Source organism: Protopterus annectens, chromosome 3.part0 (assembly GCF_019279795.1).
Source record: "Protopterus annectens isolate FY-2018-M chromosome 3.part0, PAN1.0, whole genome shotgun sequence".
Lineage (NCBI taxonomy): Eukaryota > Metazoa > Chordata > Ceratodontiformes > Protopteridae > Protopterus > Protopterus annectens.
This window is the reverse complement of record NC_056731.1, coordinates 485,703,546-485,729,787: the sequence shown is the minus strand read 5'-3', so window position 1 is coordinate 485,729,787 and position 26,242 is coordinate 485,703,546. Positions and strand designations below refer to the sequence as shown.

The following is a 26,242-nucleotide window of genomic DNA, read 5'->3' as shown; positions in this document are numbered from 1 at the left end:
AACATAGTTGAGACATGGTTCTTGAAGTGCTGCCTCATTTTGAATCCCAAAAAAACAAAGCTCCTGATCTTTACTCCTACTCACAGGTCAACACCAATAGACTTCTCAGTCATCTCTAATAATGGCACCCTCATATCACCAGACTCTACCACCAAACTCCTAAGGATCACAACAGACAACAACCTTAACTTTGATACCCATATTAACAACATTATAAAATCAGTTAACAGAAAAATGGGCTCCCTGTATAAAATTAAACCCTTCTTAACACCAACAGCAAGAACTACCATTGCCCACTCCCATCTAATCTCTACTCTTCTCTATGCCTCACCAATATATACCAACCTATCCAAAAATAATCTTCTCAGACTAGCTACCTTCTTTAACAGCATTGCCAGATTTGCCAATGGTAAACCTTTCAGAATCCATCACTGTCATAATCTCAAACAGCTCGGGTGGCTTGAACTACAAAATCAGCTTCAATTTAACCAACTTACTATTGCCCATTAGATTCATAACCAGCCTAACAATACTCCAATACTCTTAGACCTCATAACCCCTTACAGAAATCTTAATGCCTTGCGTTCATCAAATAAACTCCTAGTTAACATCAGTAAGTCTAACAACATGGCAGGGGACTCTCTGTTCTCAAATACAATTGGGAAAAAGTGGAACCTTCTACCTAGTGAACTTACTTCCCTTCGATCCTTATCACTCTTTAAACAAAAACTTAAAATTTTCCTGGAAACACACACTGGCTTTGCCCTTGTAGTAACCCTGACTAAACAATCATTACTGCTACTAGTATCTTTACTAACTCTACTCGCTCCTCTAATTACTGTCCTTTAGTGCAACATGAAAGCAGGTATGCAGAAATATGAAGCTGTATTAGCTACTAGTGTATGTAAATAATTAGCTCTAAATACTGTAAAAAGTTTTATGAAATGTGTAGAAATATTCGTCTATGTCCATTTTTTGTAACACAAAAGATCTTGTCTGTCTGTATTCTGTCTTGGAGCTTTTCTCCCCGGGCCTCTATTGAAAATGGACATATATCCAGTTAGACTAGCCCGGTCAACAAATGTAAAATAAATAAAAATAAATAAATAAAGTAACCAAATCTACAACCATTGCCAAATATTTATCCCATCACTGCTCCTCCTTACAATCAGTCAGTTGGCTTGAACTCTCGCATCACTTAACATACCTGCAACGAACATAGCGCATAAAATTGTGTACAACCCTTCAGACTGCCCAACCCTATCTCCAGTCCTAACTTACTACCACCCAAATAGATCACTCAGATCTGAAAACCAATTTCTCGTGCAAGTTGACAAACCAAAACTCCCAGCAGGTCAAATGCTCTACTCCTTCTCTGTCGCCACTCCCACTAACTATGGAATGCACTCCCACTAGCTATTATGGCTATCAGTAACATCTCCTCTTTCAAAACAGCATATTTCCTCCTTCAAAACAGCATCTCTCTACCCTCTGGCACTGTAGATGCTCTAACTTCCATATTCCTAAGACTTGACTGCTCTTCCCTACATCAAATCACCTTTTTCCTCTGCTTCATTCCTCCAGAAGTTGACTCTATTACTTCTTCACACACTTCACTCCTAGTACTAATCGCTACCTATTCCTAACACATATACCTTTAGACAGTTATTGTAACTCTACCTATATTAAGAACTTCCACACTCACAACACAGTCTACTCTGGAGTGTACACTAACATCAGAATATACTAGAATATGTTCCTTCAATTTACTTCTATGCCTTGTGTTTTTACATTACTTCTCTGTGCCACCTACATTTTAATACAGTACTTTATTGTATTTATAATGCCTGTTATGATTATGCTTATTAATACAAACTGCTCCAATATTATGTAATTGTTATACTAACTGCCTTTGTGGAGCTTTTCTAAATAAATAATAAATAAAACAATTTTCCCTTACACCTTCAGCACTCGGATATCTATCATCCTGGATTTTCTCTTTAAAGTATTGGCAACCCTAGCACTAAGCCATCAGAAACCATAGGTGTTCTACATGCTCAGAAGTGAATGTTAGAGCTTTATTTTCCAACCTTGTAATCAAGTGATAGCCTAAGCAAACATCATGACTAAGGAAAGACATTTCAGTCTTCCTTTTTATTTCAAGGAAAACAAATAAATTGTATCAAAGGCTTAATATTCAAATCTGAAAAAATAGCAGCTCACAATAAACAGAAGACTACATTTTGATAGGATACATAAATCATATCTGGAAATTATACCTGCAAGCCTATCCCCTCAAAAAAGATGCATCTCCTCTGCTATTAGATTGGGATGAAAAATAATGCACAAATGACCAGAGTTATATGTTTCTAGTTGCTGCTGATATACAGCATGCCCCTCCTCATGTCACCCCCACTGTCTATATACCCCTCTGATGCCAGAATGGGATGGAACTAAAAAACAAATACAAGATAAAATATTTCAACCTACTGATGTTACACATATATAAACAGCATGCTTACTAACACTCTCCAAAAGACATCGATATATATATATTTATCTATATACGTGTGTGTGTGTGTGTGTGTATATATATATATATATATATATATATATATATATATATATATATATATATATTTACTAGCAAAATTAGGAAATGCAGTCTTCCAATTGTTGTTTTAATGAAAGTATGGTTTCAAAGTTTTTTTTAATCGATCTTACAATTAGTGAATCTGCAATTTTGAGACACACTTTCTGTTCCGAATCCTGGGTGGCAAATGTGTTTTAACGCTCAGCCTCAAAACCGGCTTTACCATGTTCAACATTTGGAAGTTATGTTTTCATTTTCAAATTTTTTTTTTGACGTTATGATCAAATACATTTCTACATTTTGATGATAAATAACCTCTCTCTTTCTCTCTATATATATATCTATATATATTTATATATATATATATATATATATATATATATATATATATATATATATATATATATATATATATCATACACACACACACACACACACACACGCACACATATGTATCTGATATCTGATCATGAGGAACATGGAAAAATAATGACCACAGTAATATTTCTAGCTGATTATTCCTTGACAGCACATTGCTTTTATACAAGCTGTAGTGATAGTCTGTCAATTGCCTCTGAAGTTTGAGAAAAAAAATTAAAGAAACAATGACACTGTCCCTACCCCAGACCCTGCACAAGCTGCAGTGACCCTCCATGCACACATCTGAGCAGGACTAGTTTTAGATTAGCTGGAGGTCAGGGCAGAGGTCAGTATTAAGGCAGTGTCAAAATTCACTTATACAACATAGGGATGTCAGGTCCCCCAGAAGCTGTGACTCATTTTATACCTTATTTTTTGAGAGTTGACTGTTTCAGCTTAGTGAATCATAACAGGGTTTCCTGCCTTCATTCAGACACACCAAGCAGTCCTTGAACAACAGCATACCCCTAGTCATTTTCCTCCATAGAGAGCAATTACATCTACTTTATTGGGCATGTATTTGTATTAGATGTCATGTTACGTAGTCCATATTACTTCACACAATTAGACACCAGTTCCAAAAAGCCAACTAATGACTCTCTAAACTGAGCAAATAACAACAAAACAGTCAGTTACTTTTATCAGACAACCCAACCTGACAGGTATAGGCACTTCTGTGTACATTTCAAATGTCTGACTGTGATAAAATAGGATGGTCATGTAAAGCATTTCACCTTTGATTCACACAGACAGTTGCCACACATTAAAGTATCCCAAGCAACATTACAAACTCACAAAGCCAGAAGAATAATGAGCAAACTATTAATTTTCTTCCAGAATCAGCCCCAGTAAACAAGGCTAGTTTGTGTATATCTCAAATGACCAGGGATATTCTTCCACAAACAGCTCAGCAATTATACTGAGTTTGTACATATTTCAGGTGACCAATGATATATCTGTATGTATACCTATATCTATATTTAGATCTCTGTCTGTATCAATATCTATATATATATGGTATTTAGTTTTGTGATAAGGCTGACATCAACAGCCTGGGGATAACCAAGATTGCAGATGATTGCAAACTTACAGCTGTCATTAACTACCCATCTGACTACCAGATTCTTCAAGAGGGACTAAGGTGCACCAATAAGTGATGCCTGGATCATTGTCTTAAAGTAAGTGCTAAGAAGTGCAGCATTACATCCTTAGACAAAATTGGATACACATGCATTTAACACAAAGGTGACACCCCTTTTGAAAGCTGACTCATCCATTACAAATCTGAGCACTTTTACTGGCAATAAACTATCATGTTGTCAAATTCACGTTAGTCAGGAAATTCTTTTTCTTGCCAAATAAATCACCTAGGATATTTCTTCCATATCTAAGGAAATTATCATCCCTCAAAATTCCTCCCACATCAAGCCCATAATAGAGTATAATGGTCCATTTTGTATGTACCTGTTTAAGCATATGACTCAGCATGAGAGACTGCAGCATTTTTTCACTAAGACTTCCTTGAGCTACTCAGACCACCTTAAAGTGCTTACTCTCTCTTGAAAGATAACCTGCGTTTATATTATAAAGGATCCAGTCCTATGCACCTTCATGCACACCCTCAAAACCCACTCATGAGATCTTAACTTCTACCAAAACATAAATAGGACTTGCTAGCATGTCTCAGAACATTCCTCCTCTATGGAATGCAGTTCCCTTGGATGCCAAGCAAAGTGGCTCCCTAACCCTCTGTAAGTGTAGCATGGACAAATGGATGGGCAATCGTAAATATACTCTGGGTCTGGCACTTCAGGCTAGCATAGAAAGGGGTCAAATCACAGCATAAATTAGTCATGCCAGTGGGTGCCTACAACTTGGGTATTGCGGCTGGACTACTAATGGTCTTCTGGATTAACAGCTTAGTATTGCCCTATTAACCTATATGTTATCATTTTCATAATACCTATCAACTCTCCCTAATTTTGCTCATTTTTTTAAGTGGAGTGCCTTAGAAAATGTCTGATTTTCAGATAAATCACTTAGGATTACAGTCAGTTAATAATGCCATACAGTAGAGTTTCTTACTTCATATTTTTCAGAAAATGCATGTTGATGCGTAAAATCTGTTATTTTGTTATCTTAAGAAAATTACAGAAACACTTAAAATCTATCACTGATTTTTGGCCTTTGATTGGGCCCGTCTCGCATCCCATTATTTTTTGTTTCTCCTTACATTCCTTCAAAGTGAAAGTCTGCAAGCCAAACTATCTGGTTGATCATTGCCAGCATCTAAGTAAAAATAAAAAAAATAAAAAAATCACACTAGCATCAACCATATCCTCAGTTTCTTCATATGTACCCATTCCAAGTGCCATAATCCTTTCACTTGACTTTTGTGGGAGTTTCTGCATTGTTTAAGTGTAAAACGAAAGAAATTATGTAATATATAATTATTAACAAAAAGCAAAACTGAGAAGGTTCAAAACACAATGAAAGCTTTATGATCCCGAATCCAATCATTTTGCCACTTTCATTTCCATGGGCAATTAGTACTCTTGCTATGCCTACAATCCTTTATTTACAATCAAATTATTAATGTAAAAAATCTATGTCACTGGTTTACCTACATTATATAAAATGTTATCATTTTTTAAAATCCAAAAGTCTTAACTTCAACAAGTAGCAACCATTAAGGTTGTCACAAAATATTGATCAGAAATTACCTTTCTGTGATTGTATCTCTTCTCTTCATTATTCTTATTACAACACGGATCAAACATTTGTGGGTGGCATTGATCAAAAAATGTCTGTTCTTCAAACATCTATATGAATTTCTTCTGAACACCTCCATATCATCTATTTCCTTCTTGTTTAAAATATAACAACTAGAATTTGAAGGTTCGTAAGTTAATAAGCTAGCTCTAAGCTTACAGCCTGGAGACCTCTGAGAAGCTTGATAACAGTCGGCCCATGCTGAAATTTGTATATACCAACATAATTATTTTTCAAAGGGGAAAGGCAGTAACTCTGTTTTAGAGGAGTACCATCTATTTTCAAAGGTGATGGAGATGCTGAATGATGAAACCGACACATTACTGTCTGTTATCTGTGGAAAATGTTGTAGTTAAGTTAATTTAGACCTCCCCTTTCTCAATTTCTTTCTGATGTACTGTGTACTGTGCATGAGTATGGCACTTATGCTGCATGCTTGCACAGTACATCTGTGCTGTGCAAAGGAAATAACAGAGAAGAGCGTATCTTCATAACGGACTCTCTCTTGTTTAAGAAAAGAATGAAACATCTGACACTAATGACTGTTAACTTCAGTCACTGGTCTTTGGGGAACCTGACAGTAAAACTAGTAAGCTGAACACCTACCTTCCCTCTTGTTAGTGAAAGTCTGCATAGTTGAAAGGTACGGTCACCAGTCTACAATTCATGGCAGTAATTGTAACTATACTTTTTTATTTTGCTCTGTCCATCATAAACTATATTACAAATTGCTATTGAGCATGTCTCAGTAGGTCTGGCCACAGGGGAATGCTTTAACAGGCCACACTTCTTTCTACTGGGATATGCTCATTTACCTACAAGAATTCATTGTACAGCACAATATTCACTATACAGTTCTAATACCTTTAATAGTCTATGTACTCATACTGTTAGAAGTTTTGCAACTTACTGCTTACCTTGCACTGATTAATCCTACAACTGCTTTTGCATCCTTCATAGGAGGTTACTAGGCTAATGACCCTTTGGCTCTTACCAGCCTAACCAAGAGTTTATCCCCAAAAAGAAACCTCAGACATTACTCTTTTTTCAAGTTAATTTCTATTTAATCAACTTTTACCTCTTACCTTGTGTCCTTTTTTTATTTGGTTGTAAAGCCCAGGCTAGACTAAAAATGGTCTTCTTGGATCAGTAATCTACAGTGGTCAAAATGCATAAATAAATACACACATGCTGTCAGAACAGTCAAACCTACATGAGTAGTCACACACAACATACTGCACAGCCACTGCCTGCTCAGAATCATCATTATCTTAATGTTAACACGATCAGCTGCTGCCTGTTCTGCCTTTGTAGTCATTCAACCGCAAATGCATGCTTTGCTTTAATATTTTCTTTAGTAAAGCAATATTTTACAACTGACCAACTAGAATAGATACACAGTAAAATTAACCTGCATTGTGCTTTGAAACTGGATTTTCTCAACAAAAAACGTTGCCACTGCATTCTATTAAAAAAAGTTAATTTTTGTTTATTAAGTCAGCATATACCTGGCAATTGCTGTTTAAGGAAGCTCCTTACAGTATGAACAATTGTTACATATAAATTAAATTTGCCCTGTTTCTGTACTTCATACATATGTAATTGTTGACACAGCTATAAGAAAGAGGATGACACTGTAATGAATGTATTTGTACATGAATGGAAATAACTCATAGTCATAATATCCTGCAACACGTCTCAGGGACTTAACTGCAGCTTAAGCAGTGCATTACCTATTAGTTGCCATAATAATAAAGGGCTCCTCTGCAAAGCATGTGAAATCAGATTACTTCAAATCAATTTTTGCTATCACAGCTGCAACATTTCTACCCATTCATGATGTTGCTGTTCATTCCTTCTATCTAAAATATTTTTAACAATGGCATTTATGATCATTTTTAATTATTGCCACAAATAATTCAGAATTTTCAATATCTTTAGAATATTTGTTCAGCAGCATTTTGTTCAATAAATTATTTTTTTTTCTGGCTACAGAATTACAGTTGTTTACTACTCCTAGAATATTTTCATCAGTAACATTTTGACCTATTAATTTTTATTTGTAGCCAAAGGCATGACAGCCTTGTCCTTATTCCCAGGACACTTTCAACGACAAACATCCATGGCACTGCAAATTAGAAAGAAGTTGCATTATCTTGCTAGGTAGTTTTGCTAACCTTGCTTACTGATAGTCACCCCCCCCCAGACATACATACACACACACACACACACACACACTGATCTTGAGTCCATTTAATTCTCTGAAGTTGGGGAATGCCCAGCCCAGAAGTGAAAGCTAACCAGAGGGTGGCATCATCCAACCTGTATCTATTGATAAAGATTATGAGGGTATTTTTATTTTTAGGCCATAACTCAACTCTTCCTGTTTGATATGCTCACAGCACTGCAGTGACCTATATTCCCCAGTGGTCACACCTTTGTGTCTATGTTTCAACCCCCCCAAGCTTACTTTTAATGGCTGGGTAGTGCCAAGATCACATGTCCATTCATGGCTATATCTTTGGTACCTGCAAGCTTTTACCTGCATGTTGCCAAACAGCCCATTAGACCATGAATCTCTATCCCTTGGATGGACAAGTTAGCATTGTCTGCACACTCCCATCTTCCTTTTGCCAAGCCTGATAATGCCTTTCCTTCTCTGAGGCGTTATCCCTTTATGACACAGAGCTAGAAGATGCTGCGTTTTTGATGAATCAGTTCATTCAACTTACTTGCACCAAAAAATGTGGGTCTGTGTTTAATGATCGAACAGCCATTCATTGCACATAGACCATTGACAGTTCCTTCCCTCAAAAGGCCAAATGATGGTAAATAAGTTGATAGAACAATCATAGTTGGCCAACATCAAGGGCATGGTAGTATGTACTTATTGGTAATGGAGGGATAAGGAAACCTGCCCTTTCCCCACTGTAGTGAGATCTCAGAGTTGGTATATATAATTGGGGGGGGGTGAATTCCAGACCTTTCTTATGTAGGGGGTGCCCCCCTTATGTGGGTTGGGTGTGTTTATTATACACCTTTTATGATATATCATATAAGCTTTTATGATATATCTTATAAGCTGAATTGGTTGGTGGCTGGTGTTCCCTTTACAAGCCATGGAAGCAGATCTAAGTGTATGATGTTTTGTGGTTCTTTTTCCTTGGGGAGCTGCCAGACCATCTGTGTTTCCCATAAACATCATGTCTTGATGTTACTTCCGTATCACACTAAACTGTAAAAGACAATTATGTTTTTTACTAATAAAAAAATATAAATCACTGAAATATGGTTTTAAGACAAACACCAACAAAAAAAATCATTTTTTAAAAACTGTAAACAATGTCCCTTCTTATTAATAATAATAATATATCTATTAGGTAGAAAAACACAGTACAGTTACTGATATGTCTTCTTTGGCTGCATAATCAATAAGCCCGTAAGTATGCTTAATCTTTCTCCTCCAGTCTTAAAAGGAGAATCCCCTCCACAACATTCATTCAGAGCAACTACAGGTTGTGGGGAGCTGTGCTTATTTACAACAAAATTCCATCAGTACAACTTATAAAAACAAAACCAACATCTTCACTTGATGATAAAAGCCTTAAGCGGGTCCTTGGACACTTCTCATCAGGAGGTCATCTAAACTGCTCTATTGCTGCTGTTGGCATACCACCTTGATTCTTTGTGAAAATAATTCAACCATTGATACTTGTTATTCCCCAAAATATACCTAAAAATGTTATTATACTTGGTGAGTTCAATACCAGTGCCACAGGATCTGATGCAAAAAAATTGAAGAAAATGTTACAAACCGAAAACCATGAACAATTGTACAACATCCCACTAGACCAAACTTACAGTATGGAAATCGGTCCATTTTAGATTTGTAATAATTAATATTAAATACAGGTGTATAGGAGTGGAAATAGACAAACTAAAATTTGACATTCAGATATCCATGACCATAAAAAAAGTTACAAAAAACTAGGAGCATTATACAGAAATAAGCAACTTCTCACCAAAGCAGCAAAGATTTCAATAGCAAATTCCCACCTTATCTCCACCCTACTTTATGCCTCTCCAATATATAACAACCTAAGGCAATGCGATCTAAACAAGCTAGAGACCTGCTACAACAAAATTGCCAAATTCGCCACAGGGGCATCCTACCATAGTCACCACTGTCTCTCACTTGCTGAACTGGGCTGGCTTGAACTCCCTCACCTCCTTCAATGGTATCAACTCTCACTCACCCACAAACTAGTAAACCATCCACTAAATGTCCCAACCCTCCAGAATCTACTCCAACCCTATCGCACCACCAGACCACTAAGATCTAGCAACAAAAATCACTTGCAGATCACTAAAGCCAATAACGCTGCTGGTGAAGCACTATTCACTTGCACCATAGCCAAATTATGGAACTCCCTCCCACCCACAATTACCTCCATACCATCATGCACCCACTTCAAAACTTTACTAAAAACGCACCTTAAAACATGCTGGCTATGCCCTTGCAACTCCCACTCTAATATCACCCACCCCATCCAACAACTACCTTTCTTTCCAATCCACTAACTACCTTGATTATAGCAAGCTCAGATGCTCATAAGCCTAGTACTTATTATACAGCAGGAACTTCTTATTGTAACATTTGTTAATGTCTGTTATGTACTTCACAGATAAAGATTCTAGTTGTCTACTGATGTACTATGTTCTTCATCTGTAAATATGTTGTAAGTAGTTGCTATGTAAATTGTTAATCACTATGTAATCCAATGTAACTATTGTCTGTTTATTTTAACTGTGGAGCTTTTCTCTCCGGGCCTCCGATGAAAATTGACCTTCGTCCAGTCGGACACTCCCGGTCAACAAATATAAATAAATAAATAAATATTAAGAAACTACCAAGCTCAGTTAATGATTATTGCCCCATCATTCTGTTTTTGTGTTTTAAAACCATAAAAGGTATACCATAAATAATTACAGGTAGGACCTTTGTGTGTAATAAAGCTCAGCAACTAAATACTTATCTACCCTATAAGACTGGTCTTATGTTTATACCTTCCAGGATCCTATACTTGCAGATTTGTTACTCACCAGAACTATTGCTCAATTCAGGACACCCTCTTTGCACCATCAGATGAGGGCTAGAGGTCAAACTAGCCCCTGTCTAATCAATGACATAAAACAAAAAATGAAATAAAGAGTGTCTGATAAGCTTGAAAGCAGGATCCCTCTAACAACGTATTGCACCAAGAACTCCTTAACATCAGAAGATCAACAAAAATAGCCAACAACAGTGGCAATATTATCAGGATATAAACAGTTAAAATGTAGAGAAAGACAAAGACAACTGCAGATTTACAAACACTTTTGAATGTAAGAATGTATGGAATCTTAAAACTACATTTTATAAAACGTATTTGATTTTCCCATAGACATCATGCCTTGAAGTTATTTCCCTATCTCAAAAGCCAATGAGATGTCCTTTCCATTACATATTCATACTAGGTATATCATGTTTAAAAAGCTTCAGATATTATTTTGTGTTATACACTTGGAAGAGTAACAACAAAAAACATTAAAAGTTGGAATGAATATAGAAAGAATGATGTAGTGATATGAAGGGTATTGCACTTTTTCAGCATCTGACAAAGTCTTACCATAGTTCTTGGGTTAGACATTAGGAAATGCTGTGCAACATGTCCTGGTAGTAAATTGAATAGGATTCTCTTATTGTCAAGTTTCACTCTTTCCATATCATCTCTATCTCCTTCTGCCTAGAAGAAAATTTAAGTGTATCAATTTTTATTTAAGGTGCAAGTACTAGTCTTAAATGATAATGCTAATAGGAAAGCACAAATGCTAGCATTAAGTACTGTTAGAAGAAAGTTATTAAAATATCATGACAGCAGTATCTTCATAGGCATAAAATCTATTATCTAGCAGCTGCTTGCCATTAATACAAAAACATGAATGCACATAAATCACTCATAACAGACACATATTAAACCATAAAATTAAAAAAAAAAATCTTAAACTGCTAGAGCAAGAAAGACATGGATCCATTGTTTAGGTACAAGGCTTTAATGATCCTTAGTGAGTATCAGGTAAAACAGCTTAGAAAATGCATAGTAGTTGTGTGCTTAAGTTTAAGTTGATACAGATCGAACTTCATCAGAAATACAAGGAAACAGTTGCATTAGGTGTTTTTAACCAGCAGGAGTGGTTCGTAGGGTGACATTTCCTACCTGATCCATTTAAGGCAACACTTAACATTCAAATTGACGTTGAGGCCAGGGGGCATGTCAGCCCTAAGCAGTATTTCCCATCTCAGTTCTCTGAATTCAAGGAGGGGATTGCATTCCCCGAACAGGGTGGTGACTTGTTCTAAAATTAAAAGTGGAACTTGGAGAAATGGGGGCAAGTTCTGCTATGTTTGGCTACAGCGTTTCTTGTATCAGCACTCTGGATGGCTTGGTAGTGCTCCTTATGGTCGCTCAGATTTCTGATGGTTTTCCCGATGTAGAATGCTCCACAATGGGAGCAAATTGTGAGATAAACTACATTAATGGAGTTGCAGTTGAATGGTGTATTAGCTGCCATGAATAATGAATTGGCAGAAAACACAGCTGCATTCCTGGTGATTTGTTACTCAGTGGCTTTATGAGACACTGTCCAGCTTCAAAAAAGGTTCTGATGGATTTTTTTTTTTAATGAGAAGGCTGGGTTAGGTCCTAGGGCTTTGCTGTGCTCATGGTTAGTTTGAATAATACCCTAGTTTTTTACAATGGTGTCTCTGATCACCTTAGCATCTACAGAGATGGGAAGTTGGAACTTGGTGATGTCAATGGGTGAGGTATTGTGCTGGGTGCTGAAGCCATGCTTCAGAATGGGTTGGTGGTTGGTGTGCTTGTTAATGGAAACTTGCTGAAGGCTGGAGTTGATTAGCTCTTCAGGATAATGTTTATCCAGGAAGAGTTTCTTTAGAACTTGGCACTCTGCTGTGAAGATGTCGCCATAGTTGGTGGTATGACTGAATTGAACAAATCGTCCTTTGACTATGTTCCTTTTCATACAGGAAGGGTGCTGGCTAGTATAATTGAGGTAGTTGTTCTGAAAGGTGCTTTTCCTGTGGATGGTGGAGGAAAAGCATTTGGTATATGGGTCTAGAGAAAGGGTAATATCTAAGAAATCGACCATACGCCCTTTGCCTGAGATGGTAAATTTGAGGAACTTAATGTTGTTGCTGATTCTCTGCAAGAAGTCATTTAAGTTCACTGGGGGTGGCCTTCCATAGAACAAAGACTTTGTCTATATAGCATTTATACAGACTGACATGTCCGTATCCTTGAAAGTGGGTGAGGGTGTCTACTTCTCAAGAAGTGAGTCAACTATACTATACTATATTACACTACACTGTAATCATTAATACATATTTTGATTTGAGATCAACTATGGGCTACATTAAACACTTGTTAATTGCATCCATTGTTCTCATAAAAGAGTAGTGAAGTATCTCAAAAACATAGTAAAAAAATAAGTAAAATGTTATAGTTCATATAAAGCTAGTACAGAGTTCAGATAAAGAAGCCTGTATAAACTGGTCACTCTTTAGTTACATGTGCATCACTACCTTATGAGTATAGATAAGATTTATTTATTTATGTATTTATGTATTCATGTATGTATTTACTTCAATTTGTTTACCATGGTAGAACACTGATCAAACAACGACCAATTACAGGCTCAGCTTGGGTTACATCATAATGTAACAAGACAATTTATAGTATAAAGTAAACATAGACAGATTGACAAATAATATATGCACATAAGATCTTGCAAACCAAATATATGTACAATTATATAAGTGGAACCAAAAAGGAATAGTGTTAAAGTAGAAGTAAAAGTGTTGGAGATGTGGTTGGTAGTTATAAAGGATAGGCAGGATAAAGAAAATATAGCATAATGAAGAAAATATCTGGTGTCAGGCAACACACATAATCCGTTTTCATTTATTTATTTATGTCTCCTTTGGTAACCGGTAAAGTCCGTTTGAGTCAATGGCTCATTTTCAGTAGAAGCCTGGGAAGAAAAGCTCCACAACAGATTAGAAAACATTTAAACAATACTTAATTATATACAAGGGAAGAAAAGTCCCACAGCAGATTAATTATTTTATAATAACTTGATGAGTAATTATACACAAGGGGAGAAAAGTCCCACAACAAATTAAATATTTTAAAATAAGTTGGGAAAAAGGCTTCACAAACACACACAAACATATTTTGCAATAGCTGATATGTAACTCTACACAAGCCTCCACAATCGTACATAAAAATATTTTTCAATAGCTGATAAGTAATTATACACAACTGAAGTACAGCTCCACAAGATAAAACTCTTTACAATAGAGTGGATGTACCTTACCTACAAAGGGATAATAGCACTCCACAACTGACTGAGATACATTTATAAAATATTGATGGGAGAGATTGTGATCAAAATACAATATGTTCTACAAGTAGCAAGACACTTTGAAGAAGTCAATAGCCTATGTTGAGTAAAGTAATCTACAGTTATTCAAAATATTGAGTGTATATTATATATGGAAATGAGACATAATAAACATTCTGGTGTCAAAATAGATATGCCAAATATTTTCCCTGTTACGCAGAGTAAGGAGAATGAGATGTGGAGGACTAATGTGCAGGAGGGACATTGAAAGAGTTAAATAGCATTAGAGAGATGACAATGTTATGACATGACACTACAGAGTAAATAGTAATAAGTGCTGGTTACTAGGATGAGGAGGTAGAAGAGAATCTATTAGTAATATGGTATAGTGAGATCTACTTTTGATGTGAGGACATTACTACCAGCTAAGATATGGAATGTTTAGTGATTTTGAGTTTGAAAGACACAGTCGTAGTAAGCAGTTGGATTTGACGGCTGTGCAGGTACAGATCTAGCTATGAGATTTTTTTTTTAGATTGGTTTTGAAAATGGAAAGGTTTCTAGTATGTTTAAGGGTTAAGGGGACAGAGATCCAGGAGTGGGCTACATTGCCAAAACAGAGAGAGGTTACTGCTGACAGGTACTGTTTGTAGCTGGTGAGGAACACTTTGTTTTCAGGTTGAAGTGGCCTAATGGAGGTGTATGCATGCAATAAGTTTAGTGGGCTTTGCTTTGTTATAAATTTGTGGACTAGGAATAGTTGGGCTTAAGTGAGTTGCTTTGGTAACTCCTGCCAATCAAGTTGTTTTACCACTAAGCAGGGGTGAGTTCTGTTTGGTGAGACAGTAGCACATTTTGTTATGGCTTAGTGTTGGTGAAATTTAGGAGAGCTATGTTGGTGCTGTGTCCTGGTCTAAAACATGTTAAGTGCAGGTAAGGAGGTTGCTTCTTTTGTAAGTGAACCAGTGATTGATTATGAATGCTTTCTTTAATGACATCTGAAAAAGCAGAGAGAATGGCAAAAGGTATAAAGTTTGATATACCATTGGTGTTACCTCCCTTGTGAAGTGGGATGATGTGATACTTTTTCCATATGGCTAAGAAATGTCATTCTTGAATAGACCTAAATATGAGAAAGGATACTGGAAATTAACTTGAGTTGGCTGTTATTTTTAGGAAATCAACAGGACTTTTCTCTGGAGTTAGTGTACTGACTTTAATTTGTTTGATGTATTTCTTGACTGTTGTGGTGGATACTGGTTGAAAGGAGGGAGTATTAATGGAATTGGGAGGTGAGGTAGAGTGGGATGCTGTCAGGTTATTTGAGGAGGAAAATTTGTTTTGAGTTTGGTTGTAAAGTAGTTCAGTGATGCTATAGATAAAGTGATCATTGAAAGCATTAGCTGTTTCTTCTGTGAGCAATGTGGATGGGGTTTGGTTGTTTATTTGAACCAGGGTGCAGTATTTTAGATATGGTTGGCACAGAATTGTCTAGAATTTTTGTGGCATCTATTCTGCATATTGGAGTAATAAGGTTTCTTCTCAACTTTGATCTGGCATTTTGCTTAACTTTGTATATATTTATATAGTTAAGATTTTTCTCTGATTTTTACCATGCCTTCCAGGCTATATCTCTATTCCTCATTAAATTCCTGATGGTGGGAGTAAGCCAATGAACAGGACTATTTTGCACTGTTTTAATTCTAACAGGGCATGTTGTTTAATATTTTCATACCTATTTTATTAAAATAGATAACAGTATCGTCTAGTGGCAAGATTTTTAGGATGTTCTGTTGTCAGACTGTAGTGAGGTATAGTGGGTCAACCCTGCTCATATTGTGAGAGGATTTTGGGTGGTGCAGTTGTGCAGCATTTAGTGGTGTCACCTCACAGCAAGAGGTTCTCTGGTTCAATTCTCGGCTGGGGTTCCTTCTGTGTGGAGTCAGCATGTCCACCTTGCATTTGTGTAGGTTTCCTTCAGGTGCTCCTGTTTTCTCCCTTCCTCCCACATTCCAAAGACATGCATCTGGAGCGTTTCTCCCTGGGTCTCCGCTGAAAATGGGCTCTGTCCCAGTCGGACTTTCCTGGTAAACAAATGTTAAATAACATTTTAAAAAATGTATGTATGTTTCCTGGGAAATGTATGGCATTCACATTTGGCATATATGGGCATATGGTCACTAAGTGTGCTTGTTAAGGTGTTGTGGGAGCTTATATTCTTATAGTAACTTGTTAATAAACAGTCCAAGGTGGTAGTCTTACCATTTCACAGATTGATTCTGGTATAATCATTGATAAGCTGGATAATAATACTAAAAATGGTTAACAGGGAGGTGAGACTTCACCAGCTGATGTTAATATCTCCTAGTATAACTATCTCTGTGTGTACAGTTTTGGATATACAGGATAGGATGTTCTGGAATGAGTTGACACTGTCTTCAGGTGGGACATAAAGGGCTGCCATGCATATTGTTTTGTGTGTGTTTAGTTTTTGATCACTTGGAAGTAGTTATGCATTTTGGAAGAAGGGTATAGTAGATAAGAAAGGTGATAGGTTTCTATTACTGTGCAACCTTATTGTACTCCTACTTTTTTTAATCTGTCAGCTCTAAGGATGTTAAAGCTGAGGGGAAGTATTTCTGTGTTATTCATATTAAGTTTTAGCCAAGATTCTCTTTCTGCTAATATATGGAATATCTCTTTCTGCTAATATATGGAATAGTCTGCCCATACATGTCAAGCAGAGTGCCTCTTTGGCCCTCTTTAAAAGGAACCTTGATGATTGGATGGGAGAAAGGAAATTCACCCGGGGATCACGTCAGTCACCCTGCTAGACAGGGGTCCAGGGAAGTAAATAGTATGGGAAGAAATAGCCAGGGAATTGTTATGACTAGGCTTGTATAGGCCCTAGGGCCGATAGCCTAGTACCAACCTATGAACCTATGCACACAGAGTGCAAGATATGTTCCAGGAGACCCAGTAACACCTATACATAGGTCATGGCATGGCTGTGCAGTACAGTAAGAGCAGAAGTACAAGATGTGCACAACACTACTAGTTGTCAGCACAGTGATGCAGGATGTTTGGCACTAATAATATGCCAACTGCTCCTGTCAGTATAGGACAGTGTGAGAATGGTCACAGAAGACAGGGTTATGGCCAGCAAAGCTAGGGTAGCAGTTTCATCTATAGTGTGTCATGCACACATGTACTGGTTGTCATGAATAGTCCAAAGGTGTAGCTGATGTGTGTAGCCCAAAGGTGTACACATCTTGTCATGAGTGCACAGGACATGTAATGGCTGGAACAATTCACCCACCAGAAGGAATGTGTTACTGCATGCCATATGCACACACAATGAGTGCAACCTGAAGAACTGTAAAACTGACAAAACTTTCCAGAACCAGATGTGGCTGGAAGTAATGCAAGACACCAGTGCTGTTGTTGGGCATACAAGACACTAATACTGATATGACAGTGCATGTGAAGACCAATGCTTAAGACATTCCCAGGGGCAGGTCAACCACAGGAGGTGGACCACCAGAAGTTGAGCTGGATGAGATACCAGATTCACTGTCCAGGGTAGGTCTGCAGAACAGCATAAGTGGTGGTGGCTTGAATATGTCAGCTGGACAGATGATGACTGAATGTTTGCATGGGATGGACCTAGTTAGTAAGAACAGGTACCTTTTCATGTTGTACACTCACCAACAAGAAAGACTTATTCGGCTTATGTAAAGGTATGTCTGCACCATTACACCATTCTCAGTGGAGTCATATATCAATAGGATTGCCACAGGCTTGGTGGGTTGAGGCGTATGCTCCTTACCCAGGTTCCACTGGTGGAGAATCCATCACAACTAGAAGACACAATTAATGTCAGAAGGTAGCCTGTGGCTGAAGATAATGGCAGTGTACACATGGCACACTCATATGATACAGTGGCACCATAATCAATGGTAAAATTGTAGGGCTCACACGCATCCTCCCTACAAATGATGTTATTGTTGAGGAGCTGGCTGAGCCTCCAGTATCACTGGTGTTTGCAGCTGTACATCCTGTAAGTGAGAGTCAGGCTGGACAAGCATCACCATCACCAACACAGATAGTATTCGTCAGCCACATGGCTTCTGAATTCCCACACTATAAGGGAGACACACATTGGTGTAGGTTGTCTCCTGGACCCTAACTCTTTTACTTACAAGTATCACAATTGGCATCAGTCAGCAGCTGTGCATATCAGTGATCCAGACACATACAGCAGTCTAATAATAGTACAAAGTCTTTATTACAAAGGATTTAGTGCTTTTGTTTCCTTATGACTTCTTCAGAATAAAGTACATTACATAATTACAAATTTAAATACCCACTCCTGCAAGTCAATTGGATAGTAAACCAGTGACCAAATTGCACTCCTCCCCATAACAATTACATACATTTAAAATTAACCATTGCATGAACCTAACTAAAACAAAGATGTTAATACAAAAAATAGTAGTAATGTTAAAAAAATAAGACTTAACATTTTTACATACAATAGGCAGATCTAAGCTTCAACATGGCACTTAAGGAAATCTGTTCAGTCAAGCTAGGAAATTTACTGGTATTAGTTCTAATTTGCCATTTAAGTTCTTTGAACCAACATCAGAGGGACCCCCCCCCCCCCGTTGATCCAAGTCTACATGATCTATAACACAAAACTTAAAAGAATGTGAAGGGTGGGTACTTATATGCTTGTACAGGGCATTCTTGTCATTTTTATTGTCGATGTCATACACATGTTGATAAATTCTTTGTTTAATAGCCCTTTTTGTTTTCCCCACATAAAATCTGTCACAAAATCCTTTAATCACAAAAAGGGAAATTAGCTAGGCTTAAAGTGAACCACAATGGCTGATAGCCTAGTACTTACCTATGAACCACTGAACATGACAAATAGTATCTAGCTCTTAATTGCAGAACATTTTCAGAAGGTGTGCCTGTCTCTCTCTGTCTTTTTTGCCTTTGTTAATAAAATGTATTGTTCTGAAATCTGACTATTATTCATGAGGCTATCCGGGACAGTTTTGTGTGTATTTGTCTATAAAACACTGCTGCACTGGTGTCCTACTTCCACAGATAAGTGAGCAGCTGTATGAGGAATTTTAATGCAATAAATAATTTCTCATTTTTATGCCTCGACATATACAAAGAAACAAAAGCACATACTCTGCTTAGGTCTGATATCCCACTTACAATATATGTTTAGGTTTCTGGTAGCTTTTTTTTTTATTTTATTTTACTGTGAAGAAAACTAAAGTTACGCCTTGGATTTCAGATTACTGTTTTGTCAAAATTGAATTCTGTCAATTTACAAAGGTAGTTCTGTCCCTAATTCCATCCTAACATCAGATGACAATCTCTGTCTGCTACTTCAAAATCCATCCATGCTGATAAGTACCATTTGACTCCTATAATGGTCCTGTGAGCAGCCTTTGCCACATACAAAATTTAATACTCAAGTGGGAAGCTAAAGTAGACTGCAAGGCATGTCTTCTATATCAGTTACACACTGCATGCACACTTAGGTGAATTTATATTGACCAATCAACCTATCAGATATCTCTGTGAGGAATCTCAAAAACTCATGTGAATGTGAAGACGGGCATGAGCACTTCCCAAAGAAGTCACCCCCACCTAAGAACTGAACTACAGGACGTCTGTGATGTGGCAATGCTATCCATGACATTACTGTGCCATCAGCTGCTTTACAGTATTCTTTCCAAAAATTCAAGATAAAACCTCTCAATAATCTCATTTTTATTTTGTTTTGCACAGCCTGATATATTTTAGGGAAAATAAACAATAGAATCTCAAGGATGGGGATGCCTCCCACAACATGCAACATATGAATATTTTGCTATAACACACAAAATGACAGTAATAGTACTTTCTCATAGAAATAGTTATTATTTTGGGGTTCTTATTTCATAAGAACATTACAATGATTTGATTCAAATACATATTTTTTTCATTTTGAAAAAATACAAAATAGACTTTTTTGGTGAAATGAATGAAAAAACCAGAGCACCCAAATGCCCGTGACCACTTCTTGTTAACTGTATGAAGTACTGTAGCAAATTTCTCAGACTAACATATTATGACCTTCAGCCACAATATGCACTTAGGGCGTAGTGGTTCTTGAAGTTTACTGTGAGTCATAACTCCAGTACAAAACCTTGTTTATCCAGGAGAAATTAAAAAGATTTTTACTCCTAATGTAATTAACTATCAAAGATGCATTCCAATGCATAACTGTACCCAGCCCATGAAGCAGAAGTTCAACACAGCAACCATAATGAAAACATAGCATAATACAAAATGTCTGATTGTGGTAGTAAAGGCACATGTTCTACAGTCACTGGAGCTTGCCTTTCAAAGACTACATCTTTGTCTTTACTCAAGATTTCATTATGAAAATTTGAAAGAATAACAGGGTATTGTGCTACACAACACACTCAAGGCTATGCTTTTAAACTCAGAGCACCTAGTAAGCACACTTCTGAATTTGACTCCAGAACATTAAATTATTGAAACTATGGCACTGTATCCACTGCATGCTATAACTCAATATACATAAATATATATGCACCAATGTAGACAGGTAGATAGATAGAGAAATTTCCCTTGGTGACGTATAAGGGACTTTTTTGCAATGACAAAGCAAATTTATTAATTACTGTACCCAAATTTTTGAGTAGAAGCTCAGCAGATCACATACAATGAAAACCAAGTATAATACCAACTATACAAGGCACATGAACAAAATCTATTTGGGTCTAAAAGGTTAAATTCTGTTCCTATTGGAGATTTCATTATGAAACATTCAGGCAATGATAACAGGGTGTTTTCTTCAAAGAAAACTAAGACCATGATTGTAACATCAGAACTTTCAGTGCAGCATACTTTTGAATATTTAACTCCATAGATTTAGCTGCTTGATGGCATGGTAATGTAGCCTGTGTTGCAGCAAAAAAAAAAAAAAAAACAGTTTTAGTATTGAAGATTTATTTTTACTTCTGGCAGAATTATATATGCTGGACTCTTTTTGGAGAGGTCAAAGACCCTCCAGGCTGAAACCAAGGATACCAACATACTGTAAAAAGAACCCCCTCTGAAATGCTGGATTTACTAGCATCACATAAGAGGCTATATATTAGTTCCATGAAGGCACTTCACAATAAAAATCAAGATACCTGAACAAAACATACACACACATGCATACTTTCCTAGTTGAATGTGAAACTTCTTTAAGGGTACGATATACCTTTGAGTGTGACAAAATCATAAATACAATGGCAGACAGGTACTGCTCATCTAGCAAGTCATATCTATAATCATTCAGCAATGATCCTTTAACAACCATTTGCATTCATACATTATCTGTCCCCAAAAAGTGATACCATATTCTATATATGCTTGATAATAAAAAAAAAATAAAAATAGTGGTCCCAGTAAGGCATTTCAGCTTGCTATCATTAGACACATGTGCTGCCATTCCAACAAGCCATATATTTTTTATTCTACAGCAACCCCTTAACTCTTTCCCTTTATAAACAGCATGCCCCTTCACCTTTACCCCAAATGATGGCAACCTTCCATGCATACTGCCAATGTTTGATTGTAAGGAAACTGAAAGAAACAATGACCACACTAATTTATTACATCCTCCTCCTTTTAGACAAGCATAGATGAACAGCCACTAAACTAGCCATTTCAGTGACTGTTTGGCATGAATCATGTAAATGCCCTTTGAATTTCATACAGCGTCAACACCTCCAACACAAGGCAGTCACTTTCTATGCATTTTCCTGAAGTGTGGTTGTGAAGAAAGTATAATGCAAAGTGACCTCAGTAATGCATTTAAATTGTTTGCTCACACACACACACACACACACACACACACACACACACACACACACACACACACACACACACACACACACACACACACACACCATCCTTAGTGTAGCCATCTCATATAACTGCCTTGTGTTTACACACGTGTCTGACCACCATATGTTAGTCAAAAGAAAAGAAAATATACTCACCTTTCTGCAACTGTCTGCTGTTAGGGTGTGAGGAAAGTGATCACAGCAATGCATTTAAGCTTGTAGCACTCATTGCACCTACCACAAGGCAAAGCAGTTCTCACTTTACTGTGATTATCTTAATCATCATTTGCCTTCATCTACAGACTGTCCAACAAAAACAGGATGGCACTTTAGTCATTCACCTCTGATGTATGAATGCACTTAACAGTACATCAGCCACAGTAATGTACTACTTCTTGTTGCTATATGGCAGTCCACCCTCACACACTGATTGTTATAAAAATTGATGGTTTTATCATGTGCATACATTCAAAATATTTAAGAAATGTTGATTACATTCATGTGGAGTGATGTCTCTCATCAGTCCACTGCAGAGACAGAAAGTAACAGACTCTAACCGTACCTACCTACTGAATGATTAAGTGGTACAGCGATGCTAATGAGAAAGTTATTTTAATGCAGTACTGTACAACCCAAGCTAATGAAACACAACATCTGACATGCCTCCCAGTAAGTAGTCACTCCAGGTATCACATGTAGATTATACAGCTCATTCTGACCAAAGAAAATGTTCCTGCCGTCATATGCAGTGATAAGCCCAGGTGCCACACCAGAGCATTTCACATCACTAACATCTATAGACTTACCTCTTTCTTACTGTCTTATAGTGAAGTCTCGTGGAAGATTTAGAAATAAGGTTTTTCCTGCAGTCTGTCATAAATGGGATAGCCAGAGTTAAACTACTGTGCTTCATTTCACCAAAAAGTTATTTTATATAAAATATACAAAATTAAATGTTATTACAAGTTTGAAATAAAATGTAGGGGGAATTCAGTAAAGCCTACATGGAGTGATTTTCCATGTAGGTAAAGTGGCACGGCCCCAACACGGAAACTAGCAGCCATGCAATCCAGTAAATAGAGCACAGGAGTGTGCACAAGTGTGCAGACATGGAAGTGTCAGTGCAATACAAATAGGTGCACAGGTTGGTACTAGGCTATCGGCCCTAGGGCCTATACAAGCCTAGCCATAACAATTCCCTGGCTATTTCTTCCCACACTATTTACTTCCTTGGACCTCTGCAAATAAGGGTGATTTGTGATTCAGTAAGCAGAAAGGTACCCGGTATGAGCCATGTTGGTGTGAGAAATGTACACAGAAAATAACCATGTACAGAAATGTAAAAATTAAACAGGAGCTGTAAAAGCCCCAAAAGAAGGTTGTATATTGCAATGTAGCCATGGAAATGTCCAAAACTATGCCCAGTGAGTCCAAAAAGCAATACAAATCATTATAAAATATACATTTATTTTAGTACACATATTACATTTGCACGGTACTAACTCAAACATGCCGTTATGCAAAAAAAAAAAAATATATATATATATATATATATATATACACACACACACACACACACACACACACACACACACACACACACACACACATGTATATATTAAGATGTTGAATAACTGATGACATTTGCAAAAATAATGCATTATAGTGCCCTGCATCCAGAGTGTACAATGGCATGTTTCACTGGTTGCTAAGGAGGCAGACACTGGAGTAGTGAAGTATCCAGGGTATATGCCAGGATCTGTCTGCAAATGAGATGGGGTTACTGAATAGCAAATATGAGTCACTGTGTTCGCAGATAAAACCTGTGTAGGGCCAGAACCGTGTCGGTGTTAGTAGCTGATATCAAAAGGGGTATGTCACGCTATGTTCAAGTGGACTGGAGCTCAGCGGCACCTGTTTCATATCAGCTAAGCAGGTGGGAGTGTCCAGTGCTGCTAAGTTGTGTTTAGCCTTGCGGTGCATGGTTTAGCTGATTTAAGCTAAGCTGAGCATGCCCATGCATGGGGGTTTGTTTAGACTGCTGAGCACTGTTTATACTAGTGCTCCAGTGTTTAGCAGGGAAAGGAATTTAAAAAAAAATAGCCTGGGAAATCCAATCAGGTATAAATGAGTGATAAGCCCAGTTAATCTGACACTGGCCCATTTAAAACCTTCAGTAATAAACCTGGCAGAAGGAATGCATCACAGTCAGCCAATCACACAAACTGCATCTGCAGAACATCACTATCAAGTACGCATACACCCTTCAGTCTGATTTTTTCCACATATTCTGCACCATTGGAGTACACATTTGGGAATTTTAACTGACAAAATTATAGGGGCTGCTGCTGTTCTGCTACATCTGTATAGAGGCTAAGGTCAGTGCTGATGCTGACAATAGGCCAAGACTGAGAAGGAGAAGAGTGTTCAGGCCCATGGTAACCTTCCAGGAGCTACAGACAGTAGAGCGCTACAGGGTGGACAGAGACATACAACAAGAACTCACTGTGCTTTGACACCCTCAACTCAGACCCAGAGCCAACAGAGGGGAACCCATCCCAGTGGAAACAAAGGTATGTGTAGCTCTTAGAATACTACCTACACATACTTTTCAAAGATTACTGGGGACATGATGGGGGTCTCACAGGCATCTGCATCAGGGTACTCCACCAGTTCCTGGCTGCCATGCAAACACATGCCATTGGGCACATATATTTACCCTGCACCCCTGAGGAGAGGGCCAGCAATATGCATCTCTTCCACCTTGTAACACACTACCCTGAGGTACTGGGTGCCATAGACTGCACATCTAAGCACCACCTGGTGAAGAGGGTACAGTTTATGTCAACTACAAGGGGTATCACTCCATCAATAGCCAGGTTGTGTGCAATGCCCAGGGCATTATCATGAATGTGTGTGCTGGCAGCCCTGCCAGTTATCACATCTCCCACAACTGGCATGGATCACAGCTGTACCAGACGTTTGCCACAGGACATCCTGCATGGCCATCTACTAGGGGATGCTGTCTATGCACTGGAATCATGGATGATGACACCCATCAGAAATGCACACACACCTACCAAAGAATGCCACAATGAGGCACACGTACAAACTAGGAATATCATAGAGCATGTGTTTGGGCTGCTCAAATCATGGTTCCACTGCCTCGATATATCTGGTGGAGCCCAGCAGTACACTCCAGCCACATGTGCACACATGTTCACAGTATGTGCCATGCTACGCAATATGATCCTGTGGAAACAGCTGCGGCAGGAACATCACAGAGAAGGGACACACAGACCCTAACCAGTGCCTAGACCCCCACAGCCACAGGGGGACTTGGAAGAGGACCCCCTGAGCCTGTTCTTGTAGGCAGACGTAGGCATGCCCAGTATGTCCTGGCCTTAGCAAAGAGGCAATGCATAGCACATGCACTGGTATCCTAGGGACCTAGGAACTGACACCTCACTCTGACTCACATACATAGTAAAAAGGATGCCAGCCACACCACACAACCTGTACCTTACCATGTATTGGCTGTGTACTGTGTGCATCCGACAGAGTCAGCCCTGAAGCACTGTTATCTCAACTGCTGCAGGCACAAGGTAAGTCACTCTTCTTTACAAAAAAATGTATGGGGTACTAGACTATGGTAGCATATGTATGAACCTACCACATGTATGCAAAAGAATAGAGTGGGCTACTGGGATACCTGCAGACAACTGAAGCTACGTGAGACAACAGGAACTCTCTGCCTAATACTGGCTGCCCCATAATATGCAGTAGGCCCCAAAGCAGAAAAACCCATTGCACTATGCGAGGGAAATGACAAACAGTGGGGTCATAGGATGGATGCTACAGTCCCCTACCCCCAATACACCCGTGTTCCCATACAACTGCAGTAACATTGTTTGCAAGGTAATAGCAGTAGACCACACATTCCACAGGGCTGTCCCAATCAACCTGGTGACGTGTTCCAATTCCACAATATACATGGGTCAATGTGCTATTTATGTTTGATAGTGGCAGGAATTAAACTGCACTGTCTGGTGGCTATTGT

General features: G+C 37.9%; 1 protein-coding gene across 2 annotated transcripts in view; it reads right to left on the bottom strand.

Moving 5' to 3' along the window:
- LOC122796441 (adenylate cyclase type 1-like) overlaps positions 1-26,242 on the bottom strand; it is a 1,016,273-nt gene that overhangs the window by 682,329 nt on the left and 307,702 nt on the right. For both annotated transcript variants that reach the window (XM_044064913.1, XM_044064914.1), the window contains exon 2: positions 11,455-11,571. In XM_044064913.1, the coding sequence (XP_043920848.1) occupies positions 11,455-11,571 (117 nt within the window). The remainder of the gene's footprint in view (positions 1-11,454; positions 11,572-26,242) is intronic.